Here is a 27,664-nt window from a genome sequence, read left to right on the forward strand (position 1 = left end):
TTGAACATTCAGTATCCATCCTGTCCAATATGGAAATTCAGGCAAGGATGTGGAGAATGTGACTAGAAAACTCAATTTTCTTTCATTTTAATTCATCTAAATGTAAATACAGCCACATGTGGCTGTGGTTACTGCATTGAGCAGTGTAGTCCTATTGTCTCTGAGAATGTAGGTCTGGACCCAAAGAGGCTTGGCAAATCAACCAACTCCACCTTTGGTTTCCAATTTTATGATGGACGACAGTCAAATCTCTTTGGTCAAATATCCTTCTTTTCTTTCCTATTTCACATATAAAGACACTATCAAGTAGACCCAGGACTGGCCCCAGTTCACCCTGTCTGGCCACTAAAGTGACACCATTAAATATGCTCAACTAAAGACTATGCTTTTGTAACAAATTATGTTGTGTTACCAACACAAATGGTAACACTCTCAAGGCCACCAGGACAGAAGTGATTGTCTTACCAGGTTTTTCCTAGTTCAGTGAGCCATGTAGGGATGTTTCCTGTCATGATTACCAAAGGATCTTGAAGCTGCCTATTTGCTTTTGCTGTCAACTTACTGTTAATAAATTCACTAGTTGGGATAATCTCCTTGCACATTGCATTCTGTAAAAAAAAAAAAAAAAAAAAGTCTATTATGTAGTAAAACATGAGGATTATGTTTCTGATCGTCTCCTTTACCCCCAAATAAGTACAGAGTGCTTAGATATCCCCTGCTGGCTTCTAACATACAGCTTCTCGTTGGTATGTCCCAACCCAAACAACAATTTTTACAATGCATAGCTGAAACATCCCAACCCCCACAGGCCGCTGGCACTAGCTCAGCCATGGACACACTAGCTGATGTTTCAAGCAAGGCCAACTCCCCTTCATTCTTCCCTCCATTATTTTTATGTATTGAAGACAGCATTCAACTTTTGCCTGACCTCATATACATCTTGAATAAATGGACTTTAAGCTAAACGTACCTAAAGATTTAATTACAATAAATTAATGTTCAATTTTTACTTTGCTGCTTGATTTGACAAATTATAGCTAGAGAATAATTTATGAGTCTGCCAAGAGAACTAATCCAAGAACATGGGGTGGGGGCAGGGAGGGAGAGGAAGGGAGAAGCTCCCCTGACAAGTACACTGCAAGTCACTGGGCTGGGATTCCCGCTATTTGGCTGAATCACTGTTTTTCTTTCTAGTACAACAGGAAATTGATCAACCACTAGACAGAAACTATGAGATAACATGTTATGACAATGCAACAGGAAAACTTCAAAAGTAGGCAGCATTACTCACATCATACAAGTAATACCAGTATCTACTGACGGCGTGTAAAACTCTTAAAAGAAGAATTACATCTAATGACGGGTCTTCAAAAGTTATATTTTCGGGTGCTGTGGGTATGAGGTAAACTTCTAAAGGATTTGATACGGACGGGCACACTCCATCTAGAGGGCAAAAGTTCAAAGTTAAGTGCTGATCAAAGTTAGAATGTTGTAGCTAATGGAGCCAGCATCATCTCATTGTGCCTAAAACAGTGACCACAAGTGATTAAGGTTTAACGCTCAGTATCTTATTAGTAAGTACTGATAGCTTAAACATTTCTTTCTCCTTATCTTATAGATAAATCATCCAGGCTTAGGAAAATTTCACTTTTCCTCCCATACAAATACACTATAGAGAAAAACTGACTCCTTTGTATTTCCTCTTTACACTAGAAAAACAGTTAACAAGAAAATGGCCATAGAGGAGTAAAGACAAAAATATTTACGTTCACAGTAATAGATATTTCCTGGATCTTTTAATATCCAGTTTAAAATGACCATATAAAACAGACAAACACTAGCAAGTTTTAAGGACATGACAGAATGTGACAGTTTCAAGTAGGAGCTCAGATTTCTTTGCTGTTAGATCTCACAAATAGCAATTAAAAAAAAAAAGACTGAGCTGTTATCATTTACTTTTACCAAGCAAAGAAATTAAAAAGTGCAACATGATCACTGCATAAAAGGGCAATTTTTTAATATTGAAAACACAGAGACAAATATCTTACAATAAAGACCTTCTTATGTTGAAAAAAACTTAGTTCTATGAAAAACTAAATTGCTATGATCACTTATTTCTGTAGACCAGGGAAATTTCAACATCACCAGTGACTGGAAACCCCTGATAGGGAGTGGTCCCCCAGGAAAGCAGCCTATCAGTAAGGCATGGTTACCATCATATTAAAAAAAGGTTGGAAATGAGCAAAATCAGACTGGAAGGAAATACTACGAAGGAAGGTAAGTCAACTGGGAGGTGTCAACTACTTTCGGTAGTCATTTTATATCCTGGCAAAACTTTCTATTGCTTCTATAACTGTTAGATCATGCTATTATAACGAGTAACAGTAAAAGCTAAGGGACACCCTGCCAATGACCAATCTCTTCTTTAGTGAATATGTTCTACTAATGAAATTTGCCTTTGATTTCATGAAAAAGTTTTTCCCAATATTCTCTGAAGATAAGGTTTCACACTGTTCAATTTAAAGCAACCAAGTGTTTGTAGTAATTTATATCTTTATAAATTATACATAAAGCTTTTACTACTAGATATAAAACACTGTTAAAACCTTGAGGGCAGGAAGTCTACTGCCCCACAGCAGTGGCAATCCACTGCCCCCTCGGCATCGCTCACCATTCCACAGCTCATCATGCTTTTTTGCATTTCTAGGGGAAGTTTTTGTTGGAGCTGTCTGGGCTCTTCCTCTTTTACCACCAACACAATCTTTATTACTTTCTTCATCCTCTCGCACAGGTTTGTACCTAAAGTAATAGAGTATGAAAACCAAAAGTAGATTTTAAAACTGCAAGTTATTCTTTAAGGCCAAAGTGCAAGCCACAGATATCACAGTTACCAGAACAACTCTCTGAGATCTAGCCTCTCTCCCTAGTTTTGGATTTGGAGAAATGTCAGTGGGACTGCAAAGACCCCCCGAGACTACCATCCTAGGAGAGGCCAACTCCAAGGGCTGGTTCTGGGAAGAATCACTCTCTTTCAATAAGTATGCAGACATTCATCAGCAACGTAGGAAACTGCACCCAAATGCCTCGAAGGGATAAAAGGTGCCAAACTTCCTACTACCTACAGGAACATCATCTTATGTTCTTTTATGACTTATTTAAAGACTTGAAGCTACTAGAAAAGTAGAGACAAGTTATGATTATTTATTGCCCAAACACATTTTCATGTAGATTTAATGAGGAAGCTAACACACACACACACACACACACACACACACACACACAAGATGGAATGCTGAAAGTGGCTTTCAATAACAAACTACAGAATTTAGAGTACATTCTCTCCTTATGCAAGCCAGCCAGTAATAGGAATTCCAAAACACACGAAAACTGCTGATGAAAAACTAAAGTCATTTTCAGACTTGCCATATCGTATGAGTTTTCGTCCAAATACCAGCTCTTCCTAGAGGATTGCTCTCGTCATCCGTGGACTCCCGTTCATCTTCAGCCTGTATACTGAACTGCCGTACTGCCTGATACACAGTCATGTTATACGGTAGCAAATGCTCTCCGATGTAAAACTGTAGCCTGTGTCTCACATTTCCGGAATTTAAGAACTGAGCAGCCTAAACAGAGCAAAAACAAAATCCTTTTAAGCTATCGGCCTCGAACTTTACACATTAAAACATGGTGGGAATAGCACCCTACCAGAGATTCGTCTATTTCCTCATCAGAGCCATCGTCGTCACTGTCTTCGTCATCTTCTCTTACTCTTCCATACCCTAAGAACCCAAGAAGTCTGTTAAATTCCTGGCAATTTTGGGTGGCAAAGAAAAACCTATATATATGCTTGTTAAACTAACATACTCCTAGAAAAATATGTATATTACATTTTGATCTAATCATTCCTGGAAAAACATATATATTACCCTTTGATCTACAAAGCAGAAAGATCTAAGAAAACTGCCAGGTACAAAATGTCACATCTATTACATTACATTACAAAATGTCATTTCTATTACACCAGCATAAATTAACCCATCACCCACCCAGTCATCCAAGCAAGCAGTCAACCCCTAAAAAAATTTAACATTTCTATATACTACATATAAAGTAAGTAATGAGCACACAAGTTCCTGATGCTAGGTTTTGACAAACACAATGAACAGGGAGATAATTTATATATCCTTTAATGTTCATTTCATCCCAAATGTACACATAAACACACAATATACATATATAGAAAGTACCTCTAACTACAAGATATCTCTCAATAGCCTGCACCAAAGCCAGGGGGTCAATCTTGACAGGTCCACCCTTCCACTGCTTCACATTTGCACAGTCTGGATGTCTTTGTAACTGGCATTTTAACTGATGTGTGTTGAAAAATTTTAAAGCCTGTGATCCTCTGTTGAGAGAGAAGCTCAAGATAATTTGTGAAAAAAAGTTATTCTATTATTTTCAAAATCAGCATACATTAATTAAAATAAAAGCATAATAATACAAACTCTGCATCTTCCTGGGGCACAAAGTAACTATGTAAATAGTACAGCCAGCAATTCCAAGTTACTGGAAAAGACTTATCATAAAACAGGATGTGCACACATGCATATGAGTACATTCAATCAACATTTCACCTCTGTCCCACCATGAACCTATGTGAGCAGAAATACCTCACCACTGAGAATGAATTATTTCCCCAGGATAAAAATTCCTGAACCATTTGAGCATGCTCATTTCTGCAATATTTTGCCATTACCTACTAAGTCCTATTTATTTAAAAACAAACAATAAACCCTCATTTTTTGCTTTCAAAGATTTCAGCTACAAAATTACTTTAAAAACTAACCTTTACATTTTACTTTGCTACAGTCTTTTGAGTGAAGCAGTTTGACAGCTACATCAGTCTACACCTGGTAATGATATTTAATTACTCATTTCTGAAAAGGTCTGGCAAGAGTAAGATACAGAGGAGTTTGAAATGCAGCTATGAGGTTTGATAAGGCATGCAAATAGGGGTATCAGAAAGAATATTCCATTATATTCATACATACATATGCAAACATACATACTTTACACAAGATCAGATAAAAATGAAAAATGTTATGGTTTTCTCATGTACGTATTAGAAAGTACCCCTTTAGTTCATAAAAATCTTCCAGGACAGTTTAATAATCAAAATTAAATACCACTCTATACATTAAGTTTCAAAGCAGGAAAAAACCTAGACAACACTGATCACTTCATTATTCAATATTGCATACCGTTTTAATTCAGTCAAAACTTTAAATATCTTTAAGACACACCAGACTATGTTTTTTAAAACCAAACTAATTTTTTAAAAGTTTTCCATGCTGCTAGCCATAATATTCCAGGAAGCTTGTAACATTCTGTAAAAACACATCAAGGAATTTAATGTATTCTTTCTATTGTTGAGTCCAGTAAAGCTACTACATTATGGGAAAAAATAAACATTTATTTGTTAAAACCCATTAAAACACAAAGTTATAACCACTTGGGTCACATATGAAATCACATTATTACACAGAATGTAATCATTGTCATCTGTCACTACAAACTTCTTGGAGAAAAGCTTTATACATTAAAGTACATTAATTTAAGGAAAACTAAGCCTAAATTTAAGGAAAACTAAGCCTATTGTGACTTGCCAACACAAGTTGGTTTCATATTTTCAAAACATCATATTTAAGATACAGGATATGATTTTAGGAATAAAAGTTATTTGATTCACGCATTAGAATATTTAATCTCCTCAGTCCTTATAATGAGTGTTCTTTGAGCAGATCAAGATGTCACCAGACCTCTTGCCACTTTACCTCAACAAAAATATAAAATCCAGTGGCAAGGGCACACCTAGGCAAGGATCCTTACCTGCCTCCTGTCCCATTTCCACTGGGAAAGTCATGCACTTTGACTGGAAATTGTTCCATCTGGCTGAGGCAGTTGTTCATTTTGTGAACTAATGCCAACAAAGGTGCATTACCCACTGGTTCTACTCGTTCAATGGGCTCTTCTCCAGGAAGCTAAAGTTATAAATAAACCAACAGGTTAAGCAAGGCTTCATGAAATGGAACACTCAATAAGAACATTTAATAGGCAGTTTTACAAAAGACTTACTCTATTGTATTTTTTTATGATGGATTTAGCCGGAACAATGCTTCCAAATAAATTATTTCAATAAACACACTTTTTGTATAGGCACACAATCCCGTATTCACAATTCCTAAGTCCAAAAGGCTTGAAAACACTACTCATTTGGTGGCAAAATCTGACCCAGACAGATACATGGCTGTTTGAAGTCTTTATTTACATTTAGTAGGAATATTCATATGTTTTGTTGCAAAAATACTTAATGTGTATGGAGTACTATTCAGAATCCACTGGGGATTATCAGATAATAAGTGCTATATGTACTGTATGGCAAAACTCATGAAACCCATCCAGCCCCAAGGAATTTCCGGTAAGTGATTACAGACTGTACATAATTTTAGCATGGTATAAAACTATATCCAGTATTAACTATACAGCTAATGAGTCACGAATAATTATCAATTCTGCTTTAGGTAGTAGAACAAATTAAATAATGCAAGCAATGCCTGCAAACAATGACCAGAGACGGTGAGTTTCACTAACACACAAGCGAGCTGTCCTTAGCCCTATTACACAGTCGATCCAGAGAATCGCCTTCTGTTAAGCCATTATGAACAAGTAGAATGGTGTTAAGTCACCAGTGTCCAGGTTACTCTTTTGCTTTCACTCACTGAGAATGAAGAAAGTAAAGCTGCTCTGTAGCTTCTGGTCTTATGATCCACATTATAAATGGTGATCAACCATTCCTCAATGAAATTGTTAGTTCTGTGTCTTATATACAAAACAGAAATGTTTACATATACTCTATCTTATGCCTATAGATACATGATGTCTACCATATTTCTATTAAAAAATATATTGAAAACTGCAATATGCTTAAAAACAGATATTCAGAATCAAATACATTCACAACTGTTAGTTGTGTTAGTTGCTCAGACGTGTCCTATGCTTCGTGACCCCATGGACTGTAGCCCACTAGGCTCCTCTATCCATGGGATTTTTCAGGACAAGAATACTGGAGTGGGTTGGCATATCCTTCTCCAGGGGATCTTCCTGACCCAGGGATCGAACCTGGGTCCTTCTACATTGCAGGCAGACTCTACCATCTGAAATATCAGGAAGTGAAAGTGAAAGTTGCTCAGTCGTGTCTGACTCTTTGAAACCCCATGGACTATACAGTCCATGGAATTCTCCAGGCCAGAACGAGTGGATTGCCCTTTCCTTCTCCAGCGGATCTTCCCAACCCAGGGATTGAACTCAGGTCTCCCACATTGCAGGTGGATTCTTTACCGTCTGAGCCACCAGGGAAGCTCAAGCTATCAGGAAGGCCCAAACAATTAATGGTCTGTCTTACACAAAAACACAGAATCAAGATACATCAATCACAGCATAGGCACTTGCTTCACCATTTTCTTGTGTCACTGTTTACCTAATGCATAAAAGACCAAGGAATCCTAATATGTATAATATCCAAGTTAAAAACTTTACCTCAGTATCTTGACCAAAAACTATTAGAAATTAATCCTGGGATAAAAATATCTGCATGAGTAAAAAGTGACTCTCAAAATAAGACACACAGGTATGATTATTAGGTAACTTACTGGAGAAGAAAAAAATACATGAAGGAATCTCTTTAATCTGATCTCTCTGCTCACAGCATCCTTTTCACTTTTAGATGTCAAATAGAGCAACAGCTGCTTCACAAATCCACTGTGTTGGATTTCAAACGATGAAACATCAGACTCTGAGACTATGCTACGGATTTCTACAAGGCACTCAGCTCCACCATCCACCTGAAAGAGATGAAAACAGTATTCACTGATTTAAAAGAGTCCTTAATAAATACACAATTCATATTTCCACCAAAGCAACCCGATACTTGAACACCTTTAAAAAAGAAATCAGGGGCAGGTGGTACATACTTGGTAGATCCTTGAAAAACAATACCTTACAAACACACACATTCACAAAATGTTATTATTTCATGACAGAAAACCAGTGTCCATTCTGACATTAAAAAAAAAAAAAAAAACTTCACATTTAACCAATGTAGTTGTATTAAAGAAAAAAAAAAGAAGATGAGAAAGCAAATCGGAGGAACAGAGCTATAATACCAAAATGAAAAGATAGAACAAGAGTTTAAGGTGTGGCTTTATAGTGCATTTGAAGTCTGAATGAAATAGACAATTTCTTAGAATACATATGCTATTCACACAGCTCAAAGTACATCAAAAATGGAAAAAGAATCAGATGAAACACAAAAGGTTTATGACATCTCTACCCTCTCTGAGAACTCTTAGGGCATAGGTAAAGAGTGGTGAAGGAGGGGCTTCTCCTTCACTTAGGAAACTGTTAGGCTGTAGAGTCCATAGACGTTAGAACTGCCTTTTTTTTTTTCCTTCATGTAGTGACATGAAATGTATTTTAAGTATTAACTGTGCATTTCTCTAGGTATATCTAAGCCCATTTTCAAACTGAAACTTAAGTGGTTTAATGTGGAATCTGGATTTACTAGTCTATAAACATAGGCTAGTACCTGTAGCTGAAGACAACTAAGAGGAGAGATGTGCCTGAGGGACACTTTTGAAATCTCTCCATTTGTTAAGAGACATGGGAGGCGAGGGAAAGGAAAGTCAAAGATCGGATGTCTAGCACACTTAATGATAAAATGAGGAAGCACGGAGTCAAGAGACAAGTTAAAGAAATGTCAGCGCCAAAGGTACAGGTCTGGTTAGAAAAGTTGCTCTAAGACAAATAAATCCACGGAAATCTAGAGTCACCAAGGCAAGGAGGAGCCGGATGGAAGAGCCCAGAGAAGCAGCTAGGTGCACTGGCTGCGGTACCTGGAGGTTGAGTTGTTCAGTCGCAGCACAAAGTCTCTGAAGGACATTCAATGCGGGGTTGCTTCCATCCATGTTCTCAGAACTGAAGTAACGCTCTACAAATTTATGTGCCTGCTCTTTAATCCAACCTTTAATTTTTTCTCTGCAAGAGGGAAAAAGATATTAAAAACTCAGTGTACATAGAAAAGTTTTCAATTATAACTTGTGGGCAAAGGCAGATAGCTGCTACATTTAAAATCCTTTTTTGGCCTATGTTTGCTGCTGCTGCTGCTAAGTTGCTTCAGTCGTGTCTGACTCTGTGTGACCCCACAGACGGCAGCCCACCAGGCTTCCCCATCCCTGGGATTCTCCAGGCAAGAACACTGGAGTGGGTTGCCATTTCCTTCTCCAATGCATGAAAGTGAAAAGTGAAAGTGAAGTCACTCAGTCCTGTCTGACTCTAGCGACCCCATGGACTGCAGCCTACCAGGCTCCTCCGTCCACGGGATTTTCCAGGCAAGAGTACTGGAGTGGGTTGGCCTATGTTTATAGACTAGTAAATCCAGATTCCACATTAAACCACTTAAGTTTCAGTTTGAAAATGGGCTAAGATATACCTAGAGAAATGCACAGTTAATACTTAAAATACATTTCATGTCACTACATGAAGACCAAAAAAAAAAAAAAAAAAAAAAAAAAAAACAAAAACAAAAAACCCAGTTCTAACGTCTATGGACTCTACAACCTAACAGTTTCCTAAGTGTTAACCTGAAAGCAATTTTCCAAGACTGTTTTCTAAGGTGTAGACATATCTGCACTGTCCCTTATGTTCTATAGACCAGAAACATGTACCTATTAGGCACATAATAAGCTATGACAACTGAGACCTCACTGTTCAAATTAACTTCAGAAATATATTTGCTTATTTCTACTACCTGAAATTCAGAACCACCCACCAATCAAGGCAATAAACCAAACAAAAAGAGCTTGTTTTCCCAATGGAATTTGCTTTTTAAAAATTTCTTATTTGCAGAGGAACTAATCCCTGTTGGTATTTACACCCAGAGTCAAACAAAACAAAACAATCCTTGAGGATTTTAAAGGAATGATTTTTTTAAAGCCATAAATTGTTGTGAAATGGTTTAACCGACAGTTTTACATTTCCAAAAAAAGGCTCTGCTCTAATGCAGAAGAGGGCTATTATAAAAGAGCATGTGTGTGTTCAGAAAATACATCAGTTTTCCCTTTTCCAGAACAAAACTAAGGAACAAATTCAAAGGGAAATCTATTTGCTTGGTTTTGAACATATAAAACTCCCAACTAGACATGTTCAAATTTTAAAATATGAGAAAAAGTCAGACATGGGGCTCAAGAACTGAGAATCTGTTCCATCCTGGACCTATGCGACCTCTGAGCAAAAATTAAAGGCCTGCATCCATGTTTCGATCTCTGTGTAATACGTACACTGACTAGAATACCATGAAGCTTTTCCTAATCTAGGAACAGAAGTAACACAGAATCCCCCCACCTCACCTATTATTGGAGATGGTGTCCTTTGAGGCGGCCCTGGCAAGACCACTAACTCCCGCAGTTCGTGCTGGTTCAATGTTGTTGCTGTTAGACTGTGCGCTTAACCTTCCCCACGTTTTTGGATTCAAGCTTGCCAAGAAAGAAGACTTAGGTGACTGAGTAGTGGTGGGGCTTTTAGCTATGGAGAGAACAATAATTAAATCATTTTAGTGTAAATGATGAAAACCAACAGAATTTTAAGACTTCCACTCAACAGATTAATTAGCTACAAGAACTAAGAACACTGGGAATTCAGCAAACTCAGGCATGATTCAAAGCTGGCAGGAAAAATAAAGTATGTGTCTTTAGCCGCTAGTTCCTTTCCATTCACCTCCCCATGGTTTCATCACAAATTACCTTGATTGTCTACTTTGTCATCATCTCTCGGAGGTGAATACTTTGGCCTTCTTGATCCTCGTTTTGGCAGTCGTTTTCTCTTTAGAACATCACTTAATCGACTATCACACGGGAAAACATGGGGTAAGTTTGGCAATTATCATGATCTAATATCATCACTCACTTAAAAGCAGGCCAAAATGGCAGAAACAATGTGTTATAAAATACTGTCATAACAGTATTTTCCATTTAGTGATTATTTAATGCCAACTCTGCACCAATGTTCTACAAGTGCACAGACACAGAAATTGATTACTTCAGAAGATACCTAGCTATACAAATACCTTGACTACTGAATTACTAAAAGAAAACCAAATAGACAGAATATCTCATTAATCCTTGTTAAACTCCATTGTTAAATGCAGTACATAAATAAAGTATATAAAACAAATATACAATGCAAAGAAAGAACCATGCAATCATAAATCAGAAAAAGAATATGTTAAATCTGAGTACCTTTTTTCTTCTCTAATCTAAATGACAGTAAGTAAAATAATAATTACAGCACGCTAAGGTTAACATTATCAAAATACTTTCCAATATTACCCAAAGTAATTTCATGGTGTGCAATAATAATAATATCCAAAATGAATGAATTTATAAATACTTTTATAAAGAATTCAGTTATCTGTAAACAAATGTAGCAGAGTGATAGTGTAAACAACCTATTTGAATTAGAATATATGAAAGACAACACATATGGCCTTGTGCACTATTTTTTTACTATATTTAATAACTTTAGAAATAGTTTATACTATCATTCGTAGAATAACAAAACTACATTAGATGGAAAAGATAAAAAAAAGTTATGGTTCAGTTAAATTATAATCCAAGTAAGAAAAATTTTGAAAAAAAAATTTAAAGTCTTCCAACATCTGACATGTCTATTGAAAACACTTAATAGCATGACCAATATACTTGACAATCAGGACAAGTGAACTTTCAAAGAATAAACTTAATTCCATTTACATATTTTTATGAACTTCTCATTTAAAACCATATTAGAAGAGAAATGAATCACTTAGAGCTCTGAAAGTTTCTCTCTGAAAGTATTTCTCTTTCCTTAGAAGCACTGACTATCAGAACCTATAATCAAGTCTAGTTCCTTAATTTAAAGTAGCTCAGGAGCACTGCATGTCTGTGAGCTGCATCATATTTTACCAAGCACTTGTGCTAGAGCTCAGGCACCATGCCTATGCTGTAGAGTAAAACCCCGCAATGACCTTAGGTTGCCACAGCAGCTGGGGGAGGGAACTGGGCTAGTGAGGAAAGAGAGAGGTGGGCAAGGCTGTGAGAGAAAATGGCAAGACAATTCAACTAGAGAACAGGGAAGGTGGAGGGTCCTTGGTAATACCGCTAGGTCCCAAAACCCTGGACTGTGCCCATTACATGGTACCACTTAAACCCAGCATCTTCCTAAGATAACACTGGACCAGGAGTCACAGAACTCTCAAAACTCATATATACATCAGGGTGGACAACTGCCACCAGGGGGCACCAAGAGCAGCTAGGATTCTGAGCTTCGCAGTTGGTAAGATTAAATTTTTGGACCCCACTTATTAAATATACACTTTACCAAGATCGACTTTTTAGCTTCCATCAAAGGAACAAAAACATTTTTAAGAGTGTGATTTGTTTCAGCACAAAATGGTAACCGACATGAGGGCTGGTAACGTTCTCAGCAGCATAGTACAACAAAGGAATTACAAAAGAGGTGCAAGCAGAGAATTTTCTTAGAATTCTCATTAGCCTTTATTAAGAGCAAAAGTTCCGATATGCCAGTAAAAGACAGATGGGAAATCAGGTTCTTTTCTTATATTCTAAAAATTCCAATTTTTAATATTTTTCACTGTATCAATATCTAGATGTCTCAAAGTTGGTAATATATGCTGCAACATAATATAGTAAATAGTCATTAAGATTATGGTATCAGAAATGAGGCTCAAATCCTTCATCGTTATAGTAAGTTCAAGACATTATGCCAGTCACTTAGCTTCTCTGAGCCTTAGTGCCCTTGTAGGTCAATGTAAACACTATGTCTCTACTGTGGTTTCTAAACATGGCTCAATACAGCAGGTTTTCAGTAAGTGTTCAATTTTTTTCCCATTCTCATTATATACCTAACAAAACATACATGAAAAAATGGAAAATGTACACTCTGTAGTGCCCTACACCTTTCACTTCCATGGGTGCGACCCAGAGACCAGGGCAGAGTTCCAAGCAAAGAGCACAAGAGTCACTGCAGGACTCTGACTTACCCTTGAGGGCTCAGGTCTAGAGAATCGTCTCTGCTGTGCTGCAAGCTGGGGGACCCCAGGTCAGCCGAGGCATTGGTGGCAGCCGTGGCTGTTCCACTGTTGACCGATGGTGTGGACCCCAAGGATCCGGACCCATTTGTACATGCCTTTGGTGGACTCGTCAACAATGACTCAGATTCTGCTAAGTGTTTTACTTGATGCATTACACCTTTATAGAACAGAGGTTAGAGTGTGTGTTAATCAGGACTACCTCCCCACCATTACAAGATCCCTAAACGCTAATGGTGGTTCACAAGGAATGAATAAAAAGTATGCAAAAACAGGAAAATAATTGAGGTGCCAGAGTCTTCAACCTGACTCCAAAAAACAGAAGGAAGTAAATTCAAATTTAAATAAACATACTTATATTGAGGGTGAGATGGTTAGACAGCATCACCAACTCAATGAACATGAATCTGAGCAAACTCTGGGAGACGGTGAAGGAAACTCACTGGAACCTGGTATGTTCCAGTCCATGGGGTCGCAGAGTCAAATTCGACTTAGCGACTGAACACATGTCTCTTCTGAAGCCTTCCAATACGCTCAAAATGTTAAATGGGGTCACATGTAAAGTCCTACCAGAAATTTAAAGTATCCACTGTAAGAATCAAAAACAATTACAAAAATTCAGTGCACCTGTGGTTGCATAGCCAAAAGATAAGAAAAGGACCTACAATTATCAACTTCAAATGCTACAAGAAGACAAGATCACAATACCACTACTGCCAATAAAGAGAACACCAGCTATTGAAGGATGGAAATTTTCACATCCCTGCAAGTGTACAAGGAGACGGAACAATAACCCATTAAGGCAGAGATTTATATTTGGGGTTCGATTGTGGGAGGAACAACATGGGGTGGTGGTGGAGGGTGGGGGGGAGACAGAATACAAAGGTGTGTGCTCACATGTTCACAACATTCACATTTTTCTGGGGAAGAGTCCACAACTTTCCATCAGATTATTTATATTAAAAAAAAAAAAAAAAAGATTTTTGAGTGAATTCAAACTCCAGGCATTCATTCCACAAGTATTACTGGCAACCGTCATATACCCAGTCTGTGAGCGAGGCACTAAGAATATGGCCATGGCTAAGAAAAATGTATTCAGGGCACTTACTAACTAATGAGAAAGATATATTTAACAAGAACTTAAAAATACAGAATGAACTGCTTATGAGAAATAAAATACAGTGCTGCTGGAGCATACTGTAGGGAGATCTAACAATTCAGGAGGCAGGATAGGTATTTAGGAATAAGTGATCTTTAAGTGGAACCTCAGAGAACAGCGAGACAAACCACATGCAAAGGGGGAGAACCAATCTAGGTATCTCCATATACCTCACCATGTGTATGTTATACAAATACTTGGGGGTGGGAAATTCAATCTGATGGCATAGTTGATTGATAGGATCAAAAGTTTTTTAAAAAATCACTGAAAAAAAAGACCGATTCTCATATTCTCATATATATATTCATATACCGATTCTCAAATCATAAAGCAACTAAAAGCAAATGACAATAAACATAGAATACCTTAAAACAAAATAAAAATGCAAGATAACCTAAGGCTAAAAATAAGAATATACACCAAGTGTTTATGTAAGCACAGAAAAGGTACATAAATCTAGTTTGTTAACCATAGTTATTGCCTCTGGGATACGAAGAGAGTTTGCCTTCTATTTCATACAAACATGTAGTGTTGGATTTTTTGAAAACCCATTATTACTTGAACAGAGCTAACAATAAACAGTGAGAACTTCTTCCCATTTGACTCAATATTATTACACTAGTGTGTCTATTACATTCTCAAGATGTAAAGAGAAATGAATCCCACATAAGAAAAAGTGATTATGAGCATAAAGAACTGGGATTGAAGACAAAGTATTACATGCCAGGAGAACACCATTATTTTCTGCATCCTCACAAGACCTAAGTAACCTGATAGACCACAAGACCCATAAAGAGATTTCTGTTGAGAAAGAACTTCTTTTATTATCTTTGCAGGTTTAACAAAGGATAAACACCCTGAATGAGTGACACAGTTTCATCTTTCAGGTTTTCAAGAAGAGAATGCTAAAATACCATGTCCCCAAGGCTGATTTCGAAACTGAAATTCCTCAAATTAGAGGACCAGACAAATTGCATTCTGAAGATTATTCCAAGTCTTAAAATATTTCATTATCTACACAATGAAGTAAAAAATAATCCCTTATACAGCTGTACTGATCTATTAACAGGATTCCTTGGGAGATAAAGTGACCTCTGACTTTTTCAAAGAATCTTTAGGGCAACTGTATGCTACCAGCATAAAAAGAAAAGTCAGCAATTGCTTCTAGGCCATAAACACTCAAATCACTGAAACTTAGTAAGTGTTCATCAATTAACAAGTGAATCTCATACAATCTGTAATAAAAGGTTTTAAAAAGATGCATGTTACATACTTAAGCTGGAAGCATGTAAATTATATAAAAGTAACAATATTTGTTCCACAGATTATAACTATAATTCTACTAAAATAATATTCAGACCAAAAGATTAACCATCAATTAATTATTGATTACCTTCTCTTCTGAAGTAAACACTAAAAATATCAGGTAACTTCTGCATTAAGATCTCTGCCATTTGAAGGGCTCCAACTACTATCTTCAGGTCTTGGCTTGACAGCATGGAAGCAATATGACTAAAAAAAGAAAGCATTTGTATATAAAACATCTGCCTGGATTTGATAATTATTGCTGGCCACACAACTTTAAATTTGAGAGCAAAATATTTCAGTTTTGAAACCTGTCCACCAAAATAAGAATTTTTCTTAAATGCTCAACTTTTCCATTTAATCTATTTTTTATTGAAGGTGTCTGTGAATACAGAAAGACAATGAAGGGCTCAAGACACTCCAGATTAACTGTTTTGTGCATTTTATACTATAATATGGCTTTAAAATTTTCTGAAGTTAACTGCAGAGACTTGGGTTTCTAAAATGTTTCTTTTTACCACTTTGATGAACACACCTTGAAACAGCATGGTTTTTCAGGACATCCTTTAGAAGTTCGGCATCCGCGAAATAAATTATCCTAAGAATTGCTCTAAGGCACTTATGTCTGACCGCAGGTCCTGCTGAGGAACTATACACTTCATAAAGAACACCAAATAATGTCTTAATAAAAGACTTAGCCAGTTCCGGATCCTCTTTCATAAGCTGTGCTCGAGCATCATCCTTCTTTAACTCTGAATATCCACCTGAAATAAAAAATGTAAAATCTGAAAGGCTTCAGAAACACAATAAAGCGAGCTAACATAAAATTCAAGTGGATGTACAATGCTATAAAGGAAACTAACTTATCTAATGCAATCAACTGGGGTCTATAAAGATGCCCCAAACAACATTAAGACAAATTTAAAAATTAAAAAAATTTTAAAAGCCACTGACTATTCCAGCTAGCTGCAAAACACAAGGTAGCACTACACTGTACCTCTTATTTTTACTAATACCTGTTCCACAAAATATTGGGGACATTTGAGTACTAACCAGTTAAAACTACTGGTAAGAAATAAATGGAGTTGAAGAAATGAATATTGAGTATGCAGGAGTAGCTCAGCTGGTAAAGAATCCACCTGCAATGCAGGAGACCCAGGTTCAATTCCTGCATTGGGAAGATTCCCTGGAGAAGGGATAGGCTACCCACTCCAGTATTCTTGGACTTCTCTGGTTGTTCAGGCAGTAAAAATTCCACCTGCAATGTGGGAAACCTGGGTTCGATCCCTGGAAGAGGGCACGGCAACCCACTCCAGTATTCTTGCCTGGAGAATCCCCATGGACTGTGGAGCCTGGTAGGCTATAGTCCATGGACTCACAAAGAGTCAGACATGACTAAGTGACTAAGCACAGTATACGTACAGCAAGAAACTGGAAAAAGATGACCCGTCACTAGGCTTAAAGGGAGTAAAGTGTAGGAGAAAGGAAACAGATGAAAAGCTCTAGAACAGGGGTTGGCAACATATGGTTCGAAGGCCTAACCTACCTCACCAATTATTTTTGTAAATAAATTTTACTGAAACACAACCACTTACATTTGTTTACATACTGTGCATGGCTGTGTAGGGGCTACAAGAGCAGCACTGAATACAGACTGTGTGGCCTGCAAAGCTTAAAAGTATGCTGACCTTTATACTATGGGCTAGAACTACAAAAGCACTGAACTAAAAGCCCTCCAGAAAGGAACAAATGACAGAAACTTGAGGGTAAAAAAATTCTTATGAATTAAGAGAATTCTGATGTGGAAGTATAAAACAAAAGATTAGGAAGAACTGATCTGATGGGGTGTGACTGGATCTAAATGTAAAATAGGAATAAAAAGATCAGATTTTAAAAACTGCCTGGGCTGAAGAGAACTAATTAGATTAGTGACTGCTGGGGGGGGGGGGGGGGGGGGAGGGGATGGGTTGGAGGGAAAAAAGAAACAAGTGAGGAAGATTAAGGGATACAAACTTCCAGTTGAAGAATAAACAAGTCACAAGTATGAAATGTACAACATGGGGAATACAGTCAATAACTATGTAATACCTTTGGTGACATCATAAGTAGACTGATCGTCGTGATTATTTTGAAATGTACGAAGTACTGAATTCACTATGTTGTGTAACAGGAGCTAACACAGTGTTGTAAGTCCACTATACCAAACTCAACATAGTATTACTGGGGGTAGGGGTGGGGGACTGGATGAAGGCAGTCAGAAAGTTACAAGATAAATAAATACTAGGGATGTAATGTACAACATGACAAAAATAATTAACACTGCTGATATTATATGAGAAAGCTAAGAATTTCTTACCACCCAAATTATCTTTTTTTCTCTTTCTTTAATTTGTATCTATATGAGAAGATGGATGTTTACTCTAACCAACTAATGTAATCGTTTCAGGATCTACGTGAGTCAAACCATTATGTGGTACATCTTAAATTCACACATTGCTGTGTCAATTATATCTCAATAAAACTGAAAGCGGGGAAAAATGCACAGGACAATTCTGACTAGAGTCCAGGACGCTGCAAATGACAAAAGTAGGAAAATCTTGGGGGAAGATACCAGTCAAGCTATGTTGGCTGATTTACCGATTAAAGCACATGATAAAACAACAACAAAAAGAACTATTTACTACCATGCAACTACCTTAATAAAAACACTCAATGAAACAATTAAATGTTACTGCAAACACTATTCACTAGACAACATGGTACTACTTTGGACTCAAAAGGTACTTACTAGTGTTAGTATTGGCTAAGGGGTTAGGTTTTCTCTGAATGGCACGTGCTGTTCCCGTGTCCTCATTGATTTGCTGCATAGAATTAAAATCAATAGTATAAACTCGTCCCAGAGTGGACAAGCTTATCTCATCCTCACCGACCTGATGGGCTGCCTGAGAGCAAAGAGAGAGAAACCTTGAATATAAACATGGAGAAACTTATTAACTCAAGACACAGTGGGGACCTCCATAAATGCTAACTTACATATTTGTTTCATCAGGTTTCAGACAGTAAGTAACAGAATGTGGAAGTTTTAATAGTGTGGATGTGACAAAACTTACTCAATCAACAAACCATTTTTAATCAAATACATATATACACCCCCAGGATCATTAGGTCCCCTGAGACAAATACAGGTAAAATCCAGTCATGCAGGATCGCTGACACGGAGAAGATACTATTTGTGTTAAAAAGGCCTTGAAGACATTGCTGACAGAAAAAAATCAGTTATCCTTTGGTATAACTTTTGGTACCTTATTCTTAGGTTAAAATATTATTTACACCATGCATTCCTAGCAGCCAATCAAGATCCTCCTTTAAACAAAATGATCCTACAAAATTATCCTTAGGTCATCAAAAAAAAAATACTTTTACATTGAAATGATGCCCTAAGATCGAAAGGGACACAACCGCAAGTAGAAAAAGTAATCCCAAGGGGTGGCAAGCATTACACATGTATCTCAAATGAGACAATGTAGTTAACACTGGTGGATTTTAGACAGCCTAAAGAAGTGACAAAATACACATTTTTATGGAATTCCTTGGTTGAATGGAAGTCAGGATTCTCAGAAAATACCAGTATAACCTAACAGGGAAAATCCAATTACTGGGAAAATGCTAAAAAGAAGAATGCTCAGCATTAGAGACCACAACCAGCTCATAAAGTAAGGCTAACAATTACAGAAGACTAGTCACCTCTGACTTTCTCAGAACAACTGGTCCTGAGTTTAGATACTGTCATAAGAATTTGATTTCATAACATAAATTAGTGGTTCCAAAGTTTTCCAAACATTCATTTTTAGAAACTAGTGGAAGATAACTTAAAGAAAAAAAGTCTATGTGTAAATGTTCTAAAACATTCTAATTACACAGGCTGAAATTAGAAAATATATTAATACTTGAGTATCTTATAGATGAAAACATTAGTAAATGATGCATGGCATCTCAAATAAAGCAGTGACCAATGCTTCCTAAATAAGGGCAAAAATTTTCCTGACCTGAGAAAGTTCTGAAATATTTCAATGCAAATTTAATATGGAAGTATGGAAATAAGAATAAAATCACACATAAAACCTCCACAGAAAAATCACTGTAAATATTGTGGTATATTTCTTTCCTTTGCTATTATTCTTTTCTTTTGCTGAGTTTCCATGGATCACATAATTTTGTTTTCATTTATAGCATATCACATTGTAAGTAATTAAAATTTATCCCAGTAAGGTCTGTACTACATAGAAGCTTAGGTGTATACCACAATTTACTTATTCACCTAGAGCTAGATATTTAAATTCTTTCTATATTTTTGCTCTTTTAAAAAATACTGAAAAACAGCCACTTGTATGTAATCTTTGCTTTTGAGAGATTTCTTCTGGATAGGAGACTGAAGGAACTTTTTGAGACATGTAGCCTAACTCCTCCTGCGTTTCCTTTCAGAAACGAGGAAACCATGGAACAAAGAACTTAAATTACTTGCTCCAAGTCAATCAGGTATTGAGTAGCAGAAGCAGGACTAGAACACCGTGTTTTCTGACCTGAACAGAAATGAGAACCTTGTTCTCAGGAGACAAAATGAGAGAATCGTGAGTTAATTCCACACTAAGCACATTTACGTCCACATGCCCCCTCCCGACTCCAGCCCTACACCCACGCTCCATCAAAAGAAGACATATTTAAACGGTACGAGGAAACTACTACCTCAATGATCCGGCTGTCTATCCTGTTATAGGGGTGCCAGAGGCCCCGGTCATCCCGCCACTGCCATATGGCCCCATCCGTGTTCTGTGCATTGCCCTTCTTCAGCATGGTATCAACTGCAAAAATGCCTTCCTTTGGTAAACATGGCATAAGTTCACTGAAAATGAAAGGTGCAATTATTTTAATAAGTAGCTTTCTAAGCTGTCAGTAAATACCAGGTCTCTAAAGCAAAATGCCCTCCAATTATTATCAACTATTGGCCCAATCTTTACCAAATCAGAGATGTCAGTTCATACAGTTCTTGAGGACTTCGTGGAACAAGATCAATCTGCTCCTGACAACTTCCATTGGAGGCACCACACAGGAGAAAGTGAAGCGTTTCTGCAATGTCTGTAAAGCCAACAATGAAAAGCCAAAGCCTATGAAACTACTTGTATTGCCATATTTAAAAGGCAATCATTCCCGAGGGGAAAAACAAAAGTATTTTCCTATTTGGCCATACCATTCAAGATAGGTGAAAGTAACTTGGAATTAAAACCTTAAAAAAAACTATGAAGATTTAAACAATTTCCTTTTGAGGACTTAAGTCATAAGTTCACTGCAGAGACTTTAGGAATCTTGTATTACTTTCCTTAAGGAGCACAGAGTTTGCAGAACAAGTGCACTAAACATATTTTATCCTTGATTCACATATATCTGTCTATTTTCTTCAATTCAAATATAATATACTGAAATCGTGTGGCCAATAGAATAAAACACAGCGATTAAAAGCATCTGAATCTTGCCATTTTGTCATCAGGAAAACCTTTACTTAAATGACAGTAAGCATGCCAACTACCTTTAAAAATCAAGAAAATATCCTCTACCACAAACTTCCATTCCCAGAAGATTTCAGTTTATAGAAGAACTGGGGTGAAAACTTGTTTATAATGCATTGACACAGTGAGTGGAAGATGTTCCAGTCGCCAAGGTTTTGATCATTCTAACAACCAGGACCTAAAGACAAGGCTGTGTCTCTGTTGGTTGTGGCATATGGTTCTATATGCACATACAAAACATGTATAAATATTTCACTGAAATGTCCTGCCAGTAATCAGTATATTCTACTGTCAAGAAAGTACTCATCATTAATTCGTGCAGAAAGAAAGTGAAGTTGCTCAGTTGTGTCCGAATCTTTGTGACTCCATGGACTATAGCCTACCAGGCTCCTCCATCCATGGTATTTTCCAGGCAAGAGTACTAGAGTGGCTTGCCATTTCTTTCTCCAGGGGATCTTCCCAACCCAGGGATTGAACCTGGATCTCCCACATTGCAGGCAGATGCTTTATCTTCTGAGCCACCAGGGAAGCCCCAATTTGGTCAGAGGAGTTATGAATAGTTAAATCTCTGCCTCATAGAAGTTTCACAAGTAGTGATTAAATCTTTAAAAATTTTTGAAAAATTCATTTTGCCAACTTTCTTAAGAAACAGGAATATATGGCAATGGTGTAATAGTAACTTAAAAAAAAAAAAAAGATCAGAGATTGAAAAAAAAAAAAGAACAAGATAAGTTCATGTTTCCTTTGTGTTACTGAGGGAGAAAGACAATGTAAGTCTAGTGGCTTCTATATGATGAATATGTGGCAAACTTCCTAAAATATGCAAACGAGGTAACAATATTCATCATATTAAAGAATAAAATTCCAGAACATTAAAAACAAAACTTAGATAGCAATTTCCCAAATCAGGATATAGGAAAAACGCTGTGCCATATGGTAACAAGAGATAATCTATGTGCAAACTTCAGGAAACCAAAATTCAAGGGACTTCTAGGAATTTTAATTAGGAAAGTACATTATGACTACTCAAAAAAAAAAGAGTTAAATCTTTCCCAAACTTATCTTGGCAGAGAGGACTTTGTTCAGGGCATAAGCAAAACAGTGTTCTCTAGAATACTAGTTTAGGAATAACAAAATGCTTTATGTCTTCAATAAATCACCTCAGCAACACTATTTTTCTACAAAGAACTGTGCCATGTGCTAAAATTCACAACTAATGTGACTAAATTTAAACCTGAGTTTCCCATCCTCCCTCCCCAACAAAAAAAGTACTATTATACCACTTAATAATCTACCTGAGGCAGAGGGACAAAGACTGCTTTGTCAATGAATGTCATCACTGACTCCCAAGATAATATTCTCAGAAAGCAAAATTGTGGATATACAACTACACACAATTATGAAAGTTTCATACAGAAGTGATCAATGCTCTACTAGCAATAATCAAAATATACAGATGTTCTCTGAACCCCACAGTCTTCTGACATTAACTTGTGAAATCTAAAGTAAAGACAGTAATGGGCAACTGCAACAGCAGTGTGTGTGTGTGTGTTCAAGGGTGTGTGTGTACACATGTGTGCACTCACTCAGTTGTGTCTGACTCTTTGCAACACCATGGACTGTACAGCCCACCAGGTTCCTCTGTTCATGGGATTTCATAGGCAAGAATACTGGAGTGGGTTACCATTTCTTACTCCAGGGGATCTTCCTGACCCAGGAATAGAACCACATCTGCACTGGAAAGCAGATTCTTTACCACTGAGCCACCTGGGAAGCCCACTAGAGACTGTAATAGCAGTGGTGATAAAATGTTGATATTCTGCACATGGTAAGGTTGAGAAGGGCTTAGAAATGTTAAAGCAGCAAAGATCAAAGCCATTCATCTGTGTAAATATTTTGAGGGAGAAGGCATTCTGGAATCATAAAATGCTGGAAAATCTAACGTAGGCAAAAGGACTACCTATAAGCAGAAGAGAAGCAGTTATTGGTAACATAAACTCAGAATTCTCCTAATGAAGCATCACCGCTGTTTAGTCACTAAGTCGTGTCTGACTCTTGTGACCCCAGGAAGCATCATTACTTAACTGATTGTATAGAAAGCAATGACCTTAGCCCTCCAACAGTAAAGTTTTAATACACTATATACTTTGAAAACTGTATGGAGAAAGCATTACTATATTGTCACACCCAGATCTGTTACACAGTAACATTTTTCTTCCTTTACTATCCAGTGCCTACATATTAGTGATTTCTACTTATGTTGACTCTACTTATCAACAGAGGTTAAACACACACACAGTTTTTCTTGTGTAAAACAGAATAATAAAATAGCACTTACTTTGCTTCATAAGTTGAACTGCTAAAGTTGGACAATTGGAACACATCAGAGAAAACATGCGAACCACCATTATAAACATCCCAGAACTTAAAATTGGTGGAGTTACTACCAACAGTTGTTGAACATTTGTTAGCAGATCTTTGGAAGCAACCTGCTGGAGTAAATTCTGCAGAAACACAAGGGAAAAAAAAAAACCTGTTACATTCTGAGTTAGCAGTTTAACAACTTCATGAGAATATCAACAGACTAAATGCTTACCTCCTCATGTTGGAAGTTGTCCACTAGACGTGCAAAACAAAGGCAAGTGCTTTCTACTGACTTTTTGTCCTGTATGTTTTTTTTTAAATAAAGGAAAATAAAGTTTGTTAATATAAAACATTTTCACTATCCTAACCCCAAATTCTTCAAAGATGTGAGTTTTGAAAATGCTGTGAACCTAAGCAAGCAATCAGTAAAATCATGATTTTAATACAAAGGGAAATCATACTGATAAAATCTGTACCTCCTGTAAGACCTCAACAAATGAAAAGCAAGTTATATAAAAAAAATAAAACACACAACTTTTGTGCTTCTACAATTTCAATACCTACACAAAAACTATAATAAAAATAAACATCCTATCATTTTAAACAGCCTTACAAGTAGAAACTTTTAAAACATTCTTGTGACGCCCTTTATTGTGATCTTTTGCTTTATCGCAGTGGTTGGAACCAAATCCACACTATCTCTGAAGTATGTCTGTATGTTTTATGTATCTAATTTTCTCTGAGATGCTTTTAAGCATATTTTATAAAGATAACTTTAAAGCCAAATCTCTTAAAATCTCTTCAGCAATAACAACACTTTGAAACATAACAAGAAAATTACATTTCTCTACAACCTTCAAACTTGGCTCATCTGTCCTGCAAGAGAGGCTACATGAGCTCTGCTTATCATATCGTACACCAGGCCCACTGATGCCTTCTCCTCTACAGCTGCTCCTGTTCTTTGCCAGTCCCAGACAGCTGCAATCTACATTTCTTATTTCATTTTTATGTGGAACATACATAGTCTCATTTCTTCTCTGATCTTAATCCATACCCTCTCTGGTCCTCTCTGCCTAACTCAACAGCTTTCAGGAAAGGATGATCTTTATAAAAGGAAATTCTCATTATATTACATAGGAAACACTCAAGTGTCTGCTGAAATAATAAATTCACCCCTAAAGTCAAAATGGTTCATACCTTGTCATTTGGGTAAATCCATTGAAATTTCATAAAATAACCTAATATGGTCCATGACTAGTTAACAGGAAAAGACAAAGATCAGAACATTTCCAATTTACATACCCAGTTGGAAGATTTACGACTCCAGGTGAAACTGGCATTTTAAAAAAATTTAATAAAAATGTTTTATGCCGCATAAGATAGGTTTGCATTTTACCTGGTGGGTTAGCCTTTGGGTAAGCAATGGGAGGGAATCCGCCACAAAATGAAATTCATCTGGCGTGATACTCTGGCAGCAATTGGCTGCAATTGCTAGTGCGTTTCTTTGGGCATTTATGCTGAAGAACTCTAGATACAGCAAGCAGTCTGCCAAACCACCCTAAAATATAGGAAAACTGTTAAAAGCGAAGAAGTTGTCTTTTATCAGCAATTATGAAAAAAAAGAAAAAAGTCTAGCACATCACTTTGGAAACAGCATGGGAACCTTACAGAGGTTGCGATCTAGGAGCTAATACAAATATGGATCTAAAATTCAACATTAAAGCAAATAGTCCTTTGGTAACAACACTTACCGCCTGGAGAATGGCTTTACTGTGTCTACGTGATAACATCTCCAAGGCTGTCAAGGCCTGTTCGGCCACATCAATACACTGAATAACTTGCAGCTGGGAACATACAAATAAGGAACAAGGTTATCATTCAAGTGCTCTACTTGCTACTCATCTTCTATGGGAATAAACATCTCTAATTTTCATCAATCTATACTGCCCCTATCCTTCCCCGGTGGCACAGTGGTAAAGAATCCGCCTGCCAATGCAAGAGATAACAGGTATGATACCTAGGTCGGGAAGATTCCTGGAGAAGGGAATGGCAACCCACTCCAGTATTCTTACCTGGGGAATCTCATGGACAGAGGAGCCTGGCAGACTGCAGTTTATGGGGTCGCAAAGAGTTGGACATGATTTAGCGACTAAACAATAAATATTGCCTCTAACCTGAAACCCACCACAGGAAACCAGTGACTTATGCATGTAAGCTATAGCATATTGGCAATATAGCTTCCTTCCAACCACTGTATAAGATGTTGAAAAATATGTTTTAAAGAATAAACTAAATTCAACTGTATAACTTTAAATCTTCAGATTTAAAATAAACGGGTTGGTTTATGGAACAAATTTTAAAAATCAAGTTTTATGGTTTTTAGCATATTTCAAGGTTTTCAGATAATGCAAATTTTATTGTGCATTAAAAAGAAAAAGGTCCTTAAGACAGACCAAAAACAACCTACCACAGACCATATGAAAAAATTTCCTTTCTCCACTGCCTCACTTTATGACCTTGAGCAAGGCATTTTGTCTGGCTCAGCCTCCTCAGCTGTAAAATGAGGGTATAAATAGCTATCAACCTCACCGGGATGTTTTCTAGAAACAATGAAATCATTTTTAATTAAGTGCTTTAAGTTCTTCTCTGAAAGATTTTTACACTAGTGCAATAACTGCCATTATTAAAAATGTTAACACTGGGATGATATAACACAAATGCTTTATTAGCATCAGCTTTAAACTACGATCTGCTAAACACGAAACATTTTTCTGGAATCTTGGCTAAAAAATATACTTTAGTTAGATAATGGATGCTAAAATGTGTCTTTTAATGTGGCCTTACAATCTGATACACAACTTTAGAATTCAGTAGTCAGGAGGTCCATTGATTCCTCTATGCCTGCTTTCAAACAGTTGGGCAAAAGTAGGATTACCTTTTCTAAAAAGACAGGAATTGCATCTACTACCACAGCTGATGATCGAGGAAGTGCTTCCATCATGTATGTTAAGGCTCGACAAGCATGGTTCATCTAGAAAAGAAGCCATGTTCACTCAATAAAAACAAAAAAAAAATAAGTTTGGAGTGAGTCTTTTAAAACATAGCACATACTTACAATATCAAAATTATGTTCCATCTGCAGCAATGTTATCTGTTTAAAAAGATTTAAAAGTATTAGAAGCTATATTCTTAAAATCCTAGAAGTATTTCTTCTATTTCAACTGAAATAGAACAGTATGACTCATGAACTTTACCATAAAAAAAAAACCTCAAGTTAAAACCCAGCATGCATACACAAGAAATGCTTATGCTTAGGATGGCATGACTCGCACACTGAAGCTCTGACAAGGGATAATCATCACCTCATGATTCGGGTCAAAAACAAAGCATTCAGGTTGCTTACAACCAACCCTCCCAGTAACACTGTCTCCCGTTTCAGAAGCCCATGAAAACATCACTGAGGACTTATCTGTCAGCAAGTACTTCGTACACAAATAAATGGACCAGAAGTCTACAGAAATTTGTTAAATTAACTATCAGTACAGATTTAGTATCATAGCTTAAACTCTTATAGATCAGCTTCTCTAAAAGTTGAGCTAAGCACCACTTAATTCAGCTGTAAAATACACAACAGTATAGAATTTGAACACAATATTGATCACATGAAAAACGAATTAGGCACTAATTAAAATTCAATATAATTATTTCACAAACACACGAATTAGTCCAAACATCTGATCTGATTTTAGTTTTTCTTGTGGAAAAGACTTTAAGCAGTTTCCAACTGTGTTTTTCAAAAAAGGGCAAGCAAAACTACTACAGATACACACACTCCATCTTCTTTAAGCAGTAAAAGCTACCAAAGAAACTTCCTACTTGGGGAAGCCATCATTGCAGTTCAATGGAAAAGTTTAAATGTGTCAAATTTAAGCTGTAAAGCACCAATTAAACATATGATTATAATAACAGACATCAGATATTCTAACATAATATTCATTTAATATGAATTCTTCTCAGCTTTGAATTATGCTGGGTAATTATATCTATATATGAGAGGTCTTGATAACTATTTCT

The 27,664-nt window shown here is 36.7% G+C and overlaps 1 protein-coding gene across 22 annotated transcripts in view; it reads right to left on the reverse strand.

The window, feature by feature from the left end:
- TRIP12 (thyroid hormone receptor interactor 12) overlaps positions 1-27,664 on the reverse strand; it is a 151,407-nt gene that overhangs the window by 20,483 nt on the left and 103,260 nt on the right. For 7 of the 22 annotated variants that reach the window (XM_006047088.4, XM_025278400.3, XM_025278397.3 and 4 more), the window contains 23 exons: positions 26,706-26,741; positions 26,526-26,621; positions 25,342-25,434; positions 24,987-25,148; positions 23,823-23,891; positions 23,565-23,730; positions 20,681-20,807; positions 20,406-20,565; positions 18,454-18,607; positions 16,201-16,429; positions 15,754-15,872; positions 13,154-13,361; positions 10,857-10,957; positions 10,464-10,638; positions 8,952-9,093; positions 7,710-7,901; positions 5,890-6,041; positions 4,248-4,420; positions 3,706-3,779; positions 3,424-3,623; positions 2,672-2,799; positions 1,292-1,443; positions 466-608 (listed from right to left, as the gene is read on the reverse strand). In XM_006047088.4, the coding sequence (XP_006047150.1) occupies positions 466-608; positions 1,292-1,443; positions 2,672-2,799; positions 3,424-3,623; positions 3,706-3,779; positions 4,248-4,420; positions 5,890-6,041; positions 7,710-7,901; positions 8,952-9,093; positions 10,464-10,638; positions 10,857-10,957; positions 13,154-13,361; positions 15,754-15,872; positions 16,201-16,429; positions 18,454-18,607; positions 20,406-20,565; positions 20,681-20,807; positions 23,565-23,730; positions 23,823-23,891; positions 24,987-25,148; positions 25,342-25,434; positions 26,526-26,621; positions 26,706-26,741 (3,251 nt within the window). The remainder of the gene's footprint in view (positions 1-465; positions 609-1,291; positions 1,444-2,671; positions 2,800-3,423; positions 3,624-3,705; positions 3,780-4,247; positions 4,421-5,889; positions 6,042-7,709; positions 7,902-8,951; positions 9,094-10,463; positions 10,639-10,856; positions 10,958-13,153; positions 13,362-15,753; positions 15,873-16,200; positions 16,430-18,453; positions 18,608-20,405; positions 20,566-20,680; positions 20,808-23,564; positions 23,731-23,822; positions 23,892-24,986; positions 25,149-25,341; positions 25,435-26,525; positions 26,622-26,705; positions 26,742-27,664) is intronic. The other 15 variants (XM_025278399.3, XM_025278394.3, XM_025278401.3 and 12 more) reach the window with 11 other exon arrangements.

This window comes from Bubalus bubalis, chromosome 2, assembly GCF_019923935.1.
Source record: "Bubalus bubalis isolate 160015118507 breed Murrah chromosome 2, NDDB_SH_1, whole genome shotgun sequence".
NCBI classification, from domain to species: Eukaryota; Metazoa; Chordata; class Mammalia; order Artiodactyla; family Bovidae; genus Bubalus; species Bubalus bubalis.